The sequence below is a fragment of the Mugil cephalus genome, chromosome 18 (assembly GCF_022458985.1).
Source record: "Mugil cephalus isolate CIBA_MC_2020 chromosome 18, CIBA_Mcephalus_1.1, whole genome shotgun sequence".
Classification (NCBI taxonomy): Eukaryota; Metazoa; Chordata; class Actinopteri; order Mugiliformes; family Mugilidae; genus Mugil; species Mugil cephalus.
In genome coordinates, this window is record NC_061787.1 from 790,938 (window position 1) to 805,000 (window position 14,063).

The window sequence follows — 14,063 nt, forward strand, 5'->3', positions numbered from 1 at the left end:
ACGAACTCTATGTCCCGCATTACAATAAAACACTATCATCATAGCTAAGGTGAATCAACACAGAACTCTAAACCGCCTATGTGCGTTAGGAAACATATAAATATATAAACACGTTAGGAAAGACAACATTAAATAATATGGGATTCACTCTCACTCCATGGGAATCGGCTCTTTTGATTCATGACCAAGAATCGGCTCTTTTGATTCATGACCAAGAATCGGCTCTTTTGATTCATGACCAAGAATCGGCTCTTCTGACTCAGTGCCAGTAATCGGCTCGTTAGCTGACATCACACCAGTTGTGCTGAGTAACTCCTCGGTCGACGCGTCTCTACCTCGTTTCTACCTCTAACTTATTAAAACGCCTCCGTTACCGTCGTGTAGATTATCTAGTTATATTCTCTGAAGCAGAAACCACCGTTGCCTTAACGTGTCACCGTTTGTTATCCGTGTCATTTGTGTTAGCATTAGCGTTAGCTCAGCGGCTAGCCTCCGTCCACTGTCTCTGAAAAAAACAATCGATTAATCGAGGACCATAATCATGGATCAAACGGGAGTCGCAGCCGAGACGCCGAAGGTAAGAATCTGTGTCGTGTCTTTACTCTTTGTTCTTGTGTTTATTTTTAAATCCTACGAGCTCCTTTAGCTGGAAGCTAATGCTAATGCTAATATCAGGTGTTTTTTCCACAGCCTTAAAAGGCTGAGACATAAGTGGGTCAGCAGATGTCCACTGTGAGACAAGGACTGGTTGGACATGAGCTCATGTGTTATTTATGATAACACCTTAACTCTTCTGGGGGATTTTTTTATTACCTTCCTCTATATTTTGAGGTTATTTTGAGTCTTTTTTCTCTGATTCTGATTCTTAAATCGAGTATTTTATACTCACACGTGTCATTTCTACTTTAGGTGCATTTTAAATCCTATGGACACATTTGTCTGTGACATACACGTCCACAAAAACAGTCATAAACTCGTCATACATCAATATTTAGTTCTGTGTTTTGAATGGAAGTAAATGGAGCATTTTTTTTAATCCCTTAAACAACTTCAAACCTGCTCAAAACTGTTTAAATAGTTTAAAGGATTCAACTCCTGAAAAAACAGTCTGATTATATGAAGTATTAATTTAAAAAATATAGAAAAATAAACTAAATAGCTGAGTTATGTTTCATAAAATCAGCAGTAGGTGGACGGGTCATTTAAATGTCAGAGATTAAAAATAAAACCGATTTGATTACGTGAGTATTTTAATGTCGTGTCAGATTCTCCCTCTGGACTAATATCCCCAGAGACGTATAAACCACAGGAAGAAACACTGATGTATGAGGATTTCATGGCGGTTTCTTTGTGTGTGTACGTTTCTGTGGCAGCTCTGATGTTGTAATGTTGTTTTTTTATTTCACTTCTGGCTTTAAGCTTGTTTTTAGAGATTAAAATCCAACGTGTGTCAGTGATATTGAAGCAGGATTTAATGTTGGGAGTAAATTTCTCATTCATTCATTCATTTATTGACTTAGGAATGATAGTTTATGTTTATTCACATAGATTAAGTTAAAAAAAGAAATGAATGTTTAATGAAGTGAAAGGCCTGATCCCAGGGGAGTAACTCAGCTCAGACATGTCTGAACATGTCTCACTTCTTATTTTACTACATGTCTCTCTCTGGTGGAGGTGATGGGAAGTTCAGCTCTTTTCTCAGACTCGACTCTTTTGACACGGCTCCCAAACAAGCTCGTACTTTATTTATCATCATTTACAGCCGGATGTTTTAGCATTTCCTACAGTTTGGATGTTGATCAGCTCCTGTTGCATTCAACGTTTTTACCAGAAGCCTAATAATCGTCTCAGTTTGAGCAGATAATCACTTACTAATGCGTTCTTACTTTTGTTTAATGTTTTGATAAAAGCTAATCGTCTGTATGACCCATTTAGTGCAACACAAACTAATCAGAAGAGCTAATAAACACGCGGGGCGGCCATCTTGGTAACTGAACTGGGGCGTAGTGAGGATTCCCCGACGTTCCCGTAGAAATCTGACTCCAGGAGATGTTCTAGTTTCGAGTACAAACGGAGAACACCAGTTAGCGCCGAGCTCATGTGTGGATGTGTTTTTGTTCCTCTTCCTCCAGAGCCCGTGGGGTTCGGCGGCGCCGGCAGCTCCGGCCTGTTCTCTGGCCGACGTGATGAGCGAACAGCTGGCGCGACAGCTGGATGAGGAGAACAACGCCTTCCCCTCGCTGTCCGAGTACGTTCATCAGCAGATACCTCGACGCTACAGCTCCGGCTGCATCGCGTTTCTGCTCATTTAACTGGTTTATGGGGAAGGAGCAGCTTCATGAACCAATCACAGCTCTGGACTAAATGCTGCATGATGCAACATGTCATTTTCTTCTGGTTTCACTGATTAAAGTCATTATAGGATTAAACCAACACAAAAGATTCAGACAAACCCAACAACGTCTATCTGTGTTCCAGCTTTGATTCCTCTAGAACTAAACCACTTGGAGAGATTCTGACTTTTATATAGAAACTTCAGAGTCTTGTCTTTAAAAAGAGACAAAGACCATGAATGATCCAACATGTTCATCAACATCATTCAGTTTATTTTGGAAGTGTCCTAAATAGGCACAAAACGACTGAAACTGTAAGAGTTTAAAAGCTTTTTAATATGATCTTTAAATTCCAGTAATTTTTCCTTAAAAAGCTTAAAACGTAAATTTAAAGCTGTTCTTGAACCATTTAAAGGACAGAATGGTTTAATTTTAGTCTTTTCAGAGACTTTAATGATCCACAAGGGAAATTACTTGTCCACAATAGTTGCACATGAAACAAATACTCTTAAAAACCACTAGTAAAAAGAAAGATAAAATAAAAGAAAGATAAAAAAAAAATAAAATAAAATGGGCGTGTGGACTAGAAAAGCAGAACCTGAAGTGGTGCCTCGTCCCAAATTAGACAATAATTCTACAGAAGATTGTTCCCACTTTATTTGTTCTGTTTGGCCTGTTCCTCATTAACATTCACAGATTAAACACATGTTTCATGTCCACTGTGGATTCAGTGTTTCTCAGTGTTTCTCAGTGAGGATTTAAATGAAGGAATGATTAACACCTGCCTCCGTGTTCCTGTTGGTGTCTCAGTGCCGACGCTGGTCTTCTTCTCTCGGACGAAGCCGCGGATACGACCAGCGACCTGATGCTCGCTCAGATGCTGCAGATGCAGTTCGACCGCGAGTTCGACAACCAGCTCCGCCGGGAGGAGAAGAAGTTCAACGGGGACAGCAAAGGTAGAGACGCTGAGACGCAGAGACACAGAGACGCAGAGACACGTGGGACTGATTCTGTTTACACGACGACATAACAGATGATGGTTCGGCTCTCAGGCTCATCTCTGATTTAACTTTCTGCAGATTTCAAATCAGAATCATACAAACAGAATCATATTTAACACACCTGGTGTTTTAGTAGAATAGTGCTTATAGGGACAGAACAAAGGAGACGGAGACTAAATGACAGAAAGGAGGCTGGACAAGGAGTTTATGATGTGATACAAAGACATTAAAACATCACGACAAACAGTGAAACAAAATTCATCTAAAGAATGTATTAAAATTCATAATAAAACCATAAGTTAATACAATCAAAATTAAAAGTTACAGTGCAGAACTAAAAGTCTTGATAAATAACAGGTCTTGATTTAAACATGAGTTTCGGTCCATCCACAGATTTCTGGGAGATTTGTTCCTTTTCATATATTTCCTTTATTTTTTCAGTCCACATATATTTTATGTTTCCAGCTTCAGACACGTCACCGTGGCTCATTTTATCGCTGTAAAAGGTGTTTTTTGGCTCTTCCTTCGATGCCTTTTGGTAATGGAACTAGTAGAGCCGCCATTAAGTGTTTGCAAGTCGAGTTTTAATAAGTGTTTTGTTTCCCGTCCAGTGTCCATCTCCTTTGAGAACTACCGCATGGTGCATCCTTACGAGGACAGCGACAGCTCCGAGGACGAGGTGGACTGGCAGGACACCAGACACGACCCCTACAGAGCCGGTAAAACTACCGATCATCTGTCTAAGTGTATTTTATCCACTGCTGGTTTGATTAGTCGCTGCCCAGCCTTAGTTTTTAAACATTTTCCTCTTTTCCTCCTCCAGAAAAGCCCCAGACGACTCCGAGGAGAGGATTCTCTGGGAAGGGCAAGAACATCACCACCAAACACGACGAAGTCACATGCGGCCGCAAGAACACAGCTCGTATGGACAATGTAGGACTTTATGTTCATTTAAACCTCGTCCTCATGTCAGCTTCATTTCTATGTGTGTGTTTAATTAGGAGCCTAGAAATCGCTCAACATCCGTCTGTGGATGTTATTTTACAACTTAACTAAATATACATAAAAATTTAAATTTCACTAGCATGTCGCTCTGAAGAGGCTTTAAATAAAGGTTATTATTATTATAGAAGCCTTCAGTAAATCTGATATCAGTTCCTAAGATCCTCCTTGTTGTTTCCTGTAGTTTGCTCCAGAGGTGCATGTGGGCGACGGGCTGGGGATGGACCTGAAGTTATCCAACCAGGTGTTCAACTCCCTGAAGCAGCACTGCTACAGCGAACAGAGACGCAGCGCCAGACTCCACGAGAAGAAGGAGCACTCCACCGCCGTACGTACAGCAACTCATCCTCCAGAGTCAGGGACACGTCTTAATACGTCGTCTACGTCGCACGGATACGCAAGAAAACAGGACAAATAATGGCAAAAATATCTATATATCAGTAATATAAATATTATTAATTTTACTCACCAGAACTTAATAAACCAGGCGACAGTAGCTCAGGAGGTCGAGCGTCCAATAACCAAAAGGTTGGCGGTTCGATTCCGCCCTGTCCCTAGTCTGTCCATTGTGTCCTTGGGCAAGACACTTAACCCACTCACCCTCAGGTGTGTCCTGCCTGGTGTATGATTATTGGGAGTGAGTGTTGTTGGTGGTCGGACGCCGTAGACGCATTGGCAGCCATGTTTCCATCAGCCTGTACCAGGGCAGCTGTGACTGCTGAGGTAGTTCACCTCCACCAGGGTGAGACTGTGTGAGACTGCGCTTTGAGCATCGAACGATGGAAAAGCACAACATAAAACCAGTGCATTATTATTATAATTATAAAATATTTAGCCTTTCAAAGTTTCCCTGGCTGAGTCAGGATGACTAGAACCAGCCTTTCCTCACAATATCCAGCTTTACCTTCAAAGTTCACCATGAAAATGTCTTTCTGAGAAGATCTGCAACCAGATCGATGATGCCTCTCGTCCTTCCTCCATCGTGGGTCCGACTTTAGGCCAGAAGAGAAGGCTCTGCTTCTCAGTCCATCAGACGTCTCTGTTCATGATGAATGATCGAGCCTCCTCCTCTCTCTCCTCAGGAACAAGCAGTGGACCATCGCACTCGTCTGCTCATGTACAAAATGGTGAACGCCGGTTTGCTCGAAAACATCAACGGCTGCATCAGCACCGGGAAAGAGTCGGTCGTCTTCCACGCAGACGGAGGCAGGTGAGTGACCAGGAAGTCAGGGACGGGACAGTTACTTCCTCTAAGAGTGTGTTTCTGATCAGGATCTGGTTGTTAAAGAGAGAAACTCTCTTAATATTTGAAACATGTTTTAAGTCGGGCTGTGAAAATGAACAAGGATTAATCTGGTAATAAATTTTAACTCAATGAAGCATCTGCAGCAGAACGACTGTGAACGTGTCTCAGTTTGTCCAAGTAGCGTTAGCGTTAGCACCAGCTGATCCGGTAGTGACAGGCAGCAGAACCAACCCATAAAGATGGAAGACGCTAAACAGCACGTTGGTCCTCTCCATGGGACATTTGAGGACAAAGACACCAAGAGGGACCAGTGGAGACACATAAAGTATCATCACACTCTGCAGGAAGGAGTTTTCTTTCCAGCTTCAAACAGCACATGAACCAAGCCAAGCATACGTTAGCCGGGGATTCTGCTAGCACTTGGGCTAACGCGGCTAACAGCTGGAGACAAACCAAGACAAACCAAGGACAAAGACAAGCTGCCAATGCTGCTGCTAATATGTGTCCACTCCTGCAGCCACTGTTCACTGGGAGACACTGTTCTCAATAAGAAGCGTCAGCTCTCCTCTGGTTGGACAATGTCCACAAGTTAGTCTGTCTCCGTAGCAACAGGGACACATTCATGTGGACACATGGTGGACAAAGAAAGACACTAAAAGTTGCTGAAGGTGTTGAATCAACACATTCAGTGCAGATATATTCTCGTCTTCCTGAATTTAGATTAAAAAGGATATTTAATTGTGATTAATGGAGACGAATCCTTTGACATCACTAGTTTTATCCTTTTAGAACCTCAGGTACGAGATCATGTTTTGTGTTTCTTGTGCTTCAGCCTGGAGGAGCAGCTGGTCCCAGGGGAGGTGGTGCTGAAGGTGTTCAAGACGACGCTCAATGAGTTCAAGAACAGAGACCGATACATCAAGGACGACTATCGCTTCATCGACCGCTTCAGCAAACTCAACCCACGCAAGATCATCAGGCTGTGGGCCGAGAAGGAGATGCACAACCTGACCAGGTTCCTGCCTTTAATTTCACGTAGCGGATACACAAGGGCCAAACTATTCAACACTGAGACGTTCAGGAGACATAAGAGTGATGACAAAATAAATAAAGTAATAATAGATTCAGCAGCATGAAAACAAAAAACAAAACAGAACAGTACAAAATGACACAACTATGTCATAAACGTACTGACTAAATATAATAAAAAATGAAGAAATTAAGGAAAGGTGCCTGGGATATTAAAAAAATATTTTTTAATATTGATTGTTTTGAATCAATCAAGATGGAAAAATAATAAACAGTCTGTAGTAAAGTAGTAATGTCTCTGCTGACTAAGGACGTGTCACTGTTAAATATATGAATCTAAAATAAAGAAAGAAAAAAGGTCTTTTTAACAAGTTCATCCTCAAAGACTGAAAGAACTGAGTCACCACCACATTATGTCGAGTCCTAATTATTAATTAAAGTATAGATCACTAACGTACAGGAGAAGTTAATTATATTTTAGTGTCTGCCTTATTGTGAGTCTCTGTAACGTCCTCTGAGCTGATGGAAACATGGTTGTTGGTGTGTGTCCAGGATGAAGAAGGCGGAGATTCCCTGTCCGGAGGTGGTGCTGTTGAAGAAACACATCCTGGTCATGTCGTTTATCGGCAAAGATCAAGTTCCTGCTCCCAAACTCAAAGACGTCATGTTGGGCTCGGAGGACATGAAGAACGCCTACTACCAGGTCCTACATGTACGTTTCCGCACAGGACGTTCACTCTCTGTACGTTTAGTTACCGTCCAGACTGAGCCACAGAAAATATGTAGTTCAGACATATTTCTGGTTACTCATCATTTACAATTAAAGGTCTGACTGTAATAAGGAAATGATTTAAGGTCAGTGGAAAGTTATTCATGAACTAATTTCAGAATTCAGCTTCTCCAAAAAAAAATTTTTAAAAATTATTGCCTCAGTCTGACTTTAACTGGACGCGTTTCTCTGACTAATATCAGAGTTTTCCTTTTCTGACTAAGACTCAGATCATGTGACTGTAAATCGATTTTCTCCAGCGTGTAAACGTCTTAATCAGAGTTAAACTGGAACAAAAACATCACAGAAGAAGAAGAAGTATCACACTTTGTGATCACAGACGACCTCCGTGATTATTACCAGAGCTCCCCAAATAAAACTAGTCCTGTGCAAATCAGGCTTAAGACGCGTCTGCAGCAAAATTTCAGGCGCAATTGTTGAATGTGTGTTGAACGTAGCACAGGAGTCTGAGACTTTACAGTAACTATGGGTAAAGTTTCCAGGGGAAGCTGTGAAATCTGGTCAATGACTTTTCTCTCGATGTTTGCAGCTGATGCAGCAGCTTTATCAGGAGTGTAATCTGGTTCACGCCGACCTCAGCGAATACAACATTCTGTGGCACGAAGGGAAGGTACGACTTTCCTCCTCAGACACCAGCCTCCCCCCATAGTTCCTCCCCCCATAGTTCCTCCCCCCATAGTTCCTCCCCCCATAGTTCCTCCCCCCATAGTTCCTCCCCCCATAGTTCCTCCCCCATAGTTCCTCCCCATAGTTCCTCCCCCCATAGTTCCTCCCCCATAGTTCCTCCCTCTCCTCGTGCCTTCACTCATTTCTTTTTCCCTCCTGCAGGTTTGGCTGATCGATGTCAGTCAGTCTGTCGAGCCGACTCATCCTCACGGCCTGGAGTTCCTCTTCAGGGACTGCAGGAACGTTTCCACGGTAACCACACATCCCAAACCCCCCGGCGACGTTCAGTTCATCGTCATTTACCATAAATAATTCAATTAAAATGACTGAAGCGGTTGATGGTGATTAACGCATCTGTAAAATGTTCAAACAGAGTCGTGTTTGTGTGCTTTCAGTTCTTCCAGAAAAGGGGCGTGGCCGAGGCCATGACCATGTACGACCTGTTCAACGCCGTGAGCGGACTGAACATCCCCGTGGGTGAAGAGAACGAGGCCGAGTTCATAGCGGAGGTAATTCTATCTGACGTCTGTCGGCTGCATCTCGGAGAAATAAAAAGAAATGATGAAAAATCTCACGTTTGCGTCCGTGTGTCTCTCACAGATCGTGGCGTTGGAGAAGAGGAACGAGGACCACGTGCAGCGGCGCGGGAAGAAGTCGTTCCCCGTGGCCTCGGAGGACGCAGAACCTCCTTTAAAACCTGACGCAGACGACTAACGCCCGGCCGGCCGCTCGCTCTTCACAACCCGCCGTGAGGAGGAGACAAACAGGAGGCGTCTCAGCTGCCTCCAACTTCCTTTACAACCGGCCGGACGGACGGACGGACGCCTCCTCCCGGCTGCTGGGAGGATTTAAAGCGTTGGATGCTGGAAGTCAGAAGGACCGAGATGCACCAACGTGGTTTCCTGAAGCCCAGACTTCACGTCTTATCCTCCTGCTAATCATAATGATGACAGTGTGTCTTTGTAATCATAGTAAAAATGCAAAAACAGCAGAGCTCAAACTCCATTATTTCCTCTAAATTCACCGACTTCTGGGTAAAAAAAACGTTCGTTCATGAGAAGCAGAAGTTTGGTGGATTTTCTGAGCCTGATAATGTTTGAATAGAATCCTGCCAGCAAACAGGAGACACAGATACAGATGATTTTAACAGAATAAAATAACCCTGAACATGTTTGGACGGATTCAAGCTGAAACCTTTTTCTGTTTCTCTGTTGTCCTGTGGTTCAGTTTGTGCAAATTGAAATTATCGCAGAATTTGAAAGAAAACAAAGGAACTTGTGTTTGCAGCAGGAAAGAAAACGTGTCCTACAATCAGGAAGTGGTTTCTGGGGGAGTTTGGTCTCTGACTTTTTCTGTATCTGTTAAAAACTAATGCCAGGCTGGAGCGTGTTGGTTTTACGGCGAACGTTCAGATTAAATGACAAAAACATGATGATTTAAACACCTTTTGTTTCGACTTTTATTTTGTGAGAACATTGAGATCACATGACTGTCAGCAGGGAAACATGACGTCACCTCCATGTTGGAAAAAAATGACTCGTCACAATAAAAAATAATAAAAAAACGATGAAACAGTAAAATAAATAACCATAGTAAATATTATCAATAAAGACACTTTTATTCATGAAATATTTATTATTTCAAGTGAAAGCACTAAAATATGAACGTTTAGTGAATAAATTGTAAGAGTTAAATGTCTTCTGTTATAAGTTTATACCGTTATTATCAAAACTCACGATCGTTCTGTCTATTCACCAATCAGCCACAACATTATGACCACTGACTGCAGAAACTTTGGGACCGAACTACACAAGGTTTGTTTAAAGCTCAGTTCTGCTGCTTTTGGAGAAAATCATTCCATGTTGTTTTTCATGCATAAAAACATACAGTTTTTAGTATCGTCCGCGGGAAAATATCTGAAGAACGAGTATTAGGGGCCTTACGCTTATTTAATCCTATCCCCTTCTCCATTTAACATTTACTTCCCGTGTGTGTGTGTTTTGCCAGCTCAAATATATCCTCCCTCTCGGAATGTTTCGAAATGTAAAACAATGGCCAAGTTATGCCTGATCGGTGTCCGCTCTTATTCTGAAAGTCTCAGAGGGATCGGAAGTCATGTGATGGTCAGGTTTGACAGAGAGCGTCTTGGCGGCGTCAGGACGCGCTCTGTGACGTCAGCACGCTGGCCGGAGTGGACCCATAGGAGTGTCAAGATGGCGGAGGAGCACTTCTATCTGGAGCTGAGCGAGAACCCGGTGCAGTTTGAACACGCGTCCAGCGTCAACAACGTCTTCTTCGACGAGGCTAACAAGCAGGTGAGCTAGCTGGCTAGCAAGTTAGTTAGCGTCACGTGAGTTACGTCAGCTAGCAAGCTAAAAACATTAGCTTTCCACTTGCACAGACTGTAAATAAAGATGGACGACGAAGCTAGTAGCGCTCCCCCTGGTGGCTGGAGCCCCCCCATGTTAGTGGGCGTGACTTGGGCCAAACTAAAACACAAAAATACACGTCAAATATTTTTTTCACGGATGGTTTCAGCCATTTTAGGTTTTCAATATGATACGGATGAACGTTCAAGTGTCATTTATTTGTATAAGTTTCGTTTTAGTTCGTTATTTGACGATAGCAACAGGATGTGACGTCATGGTGACCATGCAGTTGCAGTTGCCATGCCAACCGCTCCCTAAAGAGGTCGCGTGGGTGGACACGTAATTAATTAGTATTTAAAGCAAACATTTGTGGGAACTCTGGTAGATTCACAGCTGGTTTAAATAAAATTAATAAAGTACATCATCAGATAAGAAACAGAAACAAGACTAAACTAAAACTAAACTGATGATTGATTGAATTTGTTTTTACTGTTGTTTTATCAAATTCCTTTTTCACAAGTAACCAACTGATCATTACAAGAGTCGGAAAACTAGTAAAAGTAAAAGTCAATTTGCCATGATTTAATTATTTGATTATTTTGGTTTGATAATTCTAGTATTAAGTGTATTAATGTATATGTGAAAATTTAGACACTGATGAAAATGGATTTATATGTGTTCAAAACAGATTTTAAATTTTCTGTAAAAGAGTTTAAACATGTTTACACCCTTCTGAGTTTTTTACATTTCTGCATAAAAATGACACAAAACCCTCAAAGGATTTTCACACAACAACAGGCAAAGAAAAAACAATTAAACCAATGAAGAAGACGTTTTATCTAGAAGAGTTTGAGGTGCAAAGCAGGACTGTACGTCCTGGCTCTAAACTCTGTCCTTTCAGGTGTTTGCGGTGCGTTCAGGTGGAGCGACAGGTGTGGTGGTCAAAGGCCCAGACGACAAGAGCAGCGTTGCCTTCAGGTACGTGTGTTTCATTTTCCATCGTGTCTCTGGCTCAGGTTTCCTTTTAACATGTTCGTGAACACGTTTCCATCCTCAGGATGGACGATAAAGGAGAAGTGAAATGCATCAAGTTCTCCATCGGGAACAAGATCCTGGCCGTGCAGAGAACCTCCAAGTCCGTGGTGAGTTCAGGGCCCGGCCTGTTTGCTGGATTATCAGGAAGCTTCACCCTCACTGAGTTTCTGTGTCTGCAGGATTTCATCAACTTCATACCGGACTATCCTCACACAGAGTTCACGCAGGAATGCAAGGTAGGCTCGGTCAGAGAGCGCCCCCCGGTGGCCGAGGGCGGCTCTGACTAAACGTGTCTGGTTTGTGTCCTGCAGACGAAGAATGCCAGCGTTTTAGGGTTCTGTTGGACCAACTGGAACGAGATCATCTTCGTGACGGACCAGGGGATCGAGTTCTACCAGGTGATCCCAGCATCTCTGTCACATTTTATTTCCAGACGTCACTTCATTTACTTCATTAGGAACATTCTTTATTTATCTTAGTGCTAGTTCTGCTTTTTGCCGTCATATTTGACTAAGGTGTGTTTTTTATTTTATTTTTTTAGCACATTTTGATAATAATATTGCTCAGTTTTTACACTGTGTCACCTAAATTATTGTGTTCTTACCATTAAGTGTCGTCCTTCAAAAGTAACACACCTTAATATATATTTCTTATTTTCTCATTTATCTTTTAATTCACTTCAGTCATAATCATAAATTCCAAATGTTTGATTAATTTATCAAACATTTGATTAATGAGTTGAATGTGTCGTCACAAACCGACATAAAAAGAATAAAAGATTAATCGTTTTGCATTTATGATTAGAACTGAAGCAAATTCAAAGATTTAAAACAAGTACAAATACATATTAACCTGCTATTTTTATAAGTTGTTTTCTTTTGTCCCTCAATGGTAAGAAGGCAATAATTTAGGTCACAGATTATTATGGGATTTGAGTTTGAAATATGAATATTTGCTAAACGTTTGTGTGATTCTCAGAGTCACGGATTCGTACGTATTATTTCCTCAGTTTTCTCGAGATCATGAGTTATTTATCTCATTATCTTTATGTTTTCTCCATAAAACGTTATCTAGTAAACACATCACATTACGTCATTATTATTGTTATTACTACATTATTACGTGCGTCCATCAGTCAGCGTGACAGCTCATATTATAAATATATATAAAATATAATATAAATATAGAATCTTCTGCTGATAAATATATAAATCTAAAACGTGCGTGACCTCTCAGGGCTCCGTAGTTTTTCTTTCTGTGCGTAACCTTGTGCCTGCGTTGAACGTGTGTCCAGGTGTTTCCAGACAAGCGAAGTCTGAAGCTGCTGAAGAGTCAGAGCATCAACGTGAACTGGTACCAGTACTGCCCGGAGACGTCCGTCATCCTGCTGTCCACCACCGTGCAGGGAAACGTCCTCCAGCCGTTCAGCTTCAGGGTAACGAGACGCGTCCTCCCGGCGACGTCCTCCCTCCAGTTTGTCCCTCGTCCTCATTCGCTCGTCTCCTCCTTCAGAACGGCGCCATGTCCAAGATGAACAAGTTCGAGATCGAGCTGCCCGTCGTCCCCAAACCGGCCAAACTCAGCCTGTCCGAGCGGGACATCGCCATGGCAACCATGTACGAACGCCGGGCCCTGATTGGTTAGTTCAGACTCGGTCTGCTCGGCCGTGGACTCAGCCTCCTCTCCCTCTGTCTGTCTCCGCAGCTACAATCAGCTGTACGTGATGTACCTGAAGCATCACTCCAGGACGGCCAACAGTCCCAGCGCCGAGGTGGTGCTGTACCACCTGACCAGGTAAACTCACCTGAGGCTCGCCCAGCGGCCCGGGCTGAAGCTTTTATTTCACGCATTCAGGATGTTTTTATACGGCCGAACGTCGGAGGGTTTCCTTTCTCCAGGCTGGTTTCTTCTGCAGAAACGTGTTCGTTAGTTTGTGAATTAAACCAGAGTTTTCTGGATAAAGCTCTCATCCTGTCACAGGTTTGGTTAAACCGACACAAACACATGAATAAAACACAACTAAAGCTAGTTCTGCTTTAGCAAATAGTTACACATATTTATTCTGTGACACTAGATCTGAGAGCTCCACTTATTTAGTGTAACGCTCCTGAATAAATATAATTTAGTGGTAATTTCCAAAGGAATTAACAACATTTAAAACCAAAAGAAGAATGAGACGTTTTCTCTCAGACATATCTGTATCTGACGCTACAACATTTCTACTCATGAGGAGGTTTATTAAACGTGTGGGTATAAAAGTTTATCTCTAAAAACACTCGATGATGATGATGCAGGAGGTCATGTGACCAGTTCATCTGGATCCATCTTCCTCAAAGTGACGAGAGTTTAACAGTTACAGCTCGATCACTTTCCTTTCTGTAGGAGGATAAAACCAGATTTCATGATGAATTCTGTGTCACTGTTTAAAGATTAAACTCATGGACTCCTTCCCTCCTTCCCTCCTTCCCTCCTTCTCTCCTTCCTTCCTTCCCTCCTTCCCTCCTTCTCTCTCCTCCTCCTCTTCCCTCCTCTCCTTCCCCTCCCCTTCCCTCCTCCTTCCTCCTTCCCCCCTTCCCTCCCTCCTTCCCTCCT

General features: G+C 42.5%; 2 protein-coding genes across 3 annotated transcripts in view; both read left to right on the forward strand.

Moving 5' to 3' along the window:
* Positions 1 to 275: 275 nt before the first annotated feature.
* On the forward strand, positions 276 to 9,508 carry riok3 (RIO kinase 3 (yeast)). 2 transcript variants are annotated; one of them, XM_047568598.1, is made up of 13 exons: positions 276 to 577; positions 2,133 to 2,248; positions 3,144 to 3,289; positions 3,946 to 4,053; positions 4,158 to 4,267; positions 4,521 to 4,664; positions 5,419 to 5,546; positions 6,415 to 6,597; positions 7,164 to 7,323; positions 7,931 to 8,011; positions 8,230 to 8,319; positions 8,463 to 8,576; positions 8,668 to 9,508. In XM_047568598.1, the coding sequence occupies exons 1-13, from the start codon at positions 542 to 544 to the stop codon at positions 8,779 to 8,781; spliced, it is 1,530 nt and encodes a 509-aa protein (XP_047424554.1). In that variant the 5' UTR covers positions 276 to 541; the 3' UTR covers positions 8,782 to 9,508. The 2 variants fall into 2 exon arrangements, with proteins under 2 accessions (XP_047424554.1, XP_047424555.1); XM_047568599.1 differs by lacking the exons at positions 276 to 577; positions 2,133 to 2,248 and adding an exon at positions 2,287 to 3,057 and having other exon boundaries at positions 3,089 to 3,289.
* Positions 9,509 to 10,220: 712 nt separating this feature from the next.
* rmc1 (regulator of MON1-CCZ1) overlaps positions 10,221 to 14,063 on the forward strand; it is a 12,923-nt gene continuing 9,080 nt past the window's right edge. Inside the window, exons 1-8 of the mRNA XM_047568692.1 lie at positions 10,221 to 10,382; positions 11,338 to 11,414; positions 11,494 to 11,578; positions 11,651 to 11,707; positions 11,783 to 11,869; positions 12,766 to 12,906; positions 12,984 to 13,087; positions 13,176 to 13,265. Of these exons, the coding sequence (XP_047424648.1) occupies positions 10,281 to 10,382; positions 11,338 to 11,414; positions 11,494 to 11,578; positions 11,651 to 11,707; positions 11,783 to 11,869; positions 12,766 to 12,906; positions 12,984 to 13,087; positions 13,176 to 13,265 (743 nt within the window). The 5' untranslated portion in view covers positions 10,221 to 10,280. The remainder of the gene's footprint in view (positions 10,383 to 11,337; positions 11,415 to 11,493; positions 11,579 to 11,650; positions 11,708 to 11,782; positions 11,870 to 12,765; positions 12,907 to 12,983; positions 13,088 to 13,175; positions 13,266 to 14,063) is intronic.

Coding starts and splice junctions, on each gene's coding strand:
- riok3 (XM_047568598.1), top strand. CDS start 542: ATGGATCAAACGGGAGTCGCAGCCGAGACGCCGAAG. Junction 2,249..3,143: donor GCCTTCCCCTCGCTGTCCGA/GTACGTTCATCA, acceptor TTGGTGTCTCAG/TGCCGACGCTGGTCTTCTTC. Junction 8,320..8,462: donor ACTGCAGGAACGTTTCCACG/GTAACCACACAT, acceptor GTGTGCTTTCAG/TTCTTCCAGAAAAGGGGCGT.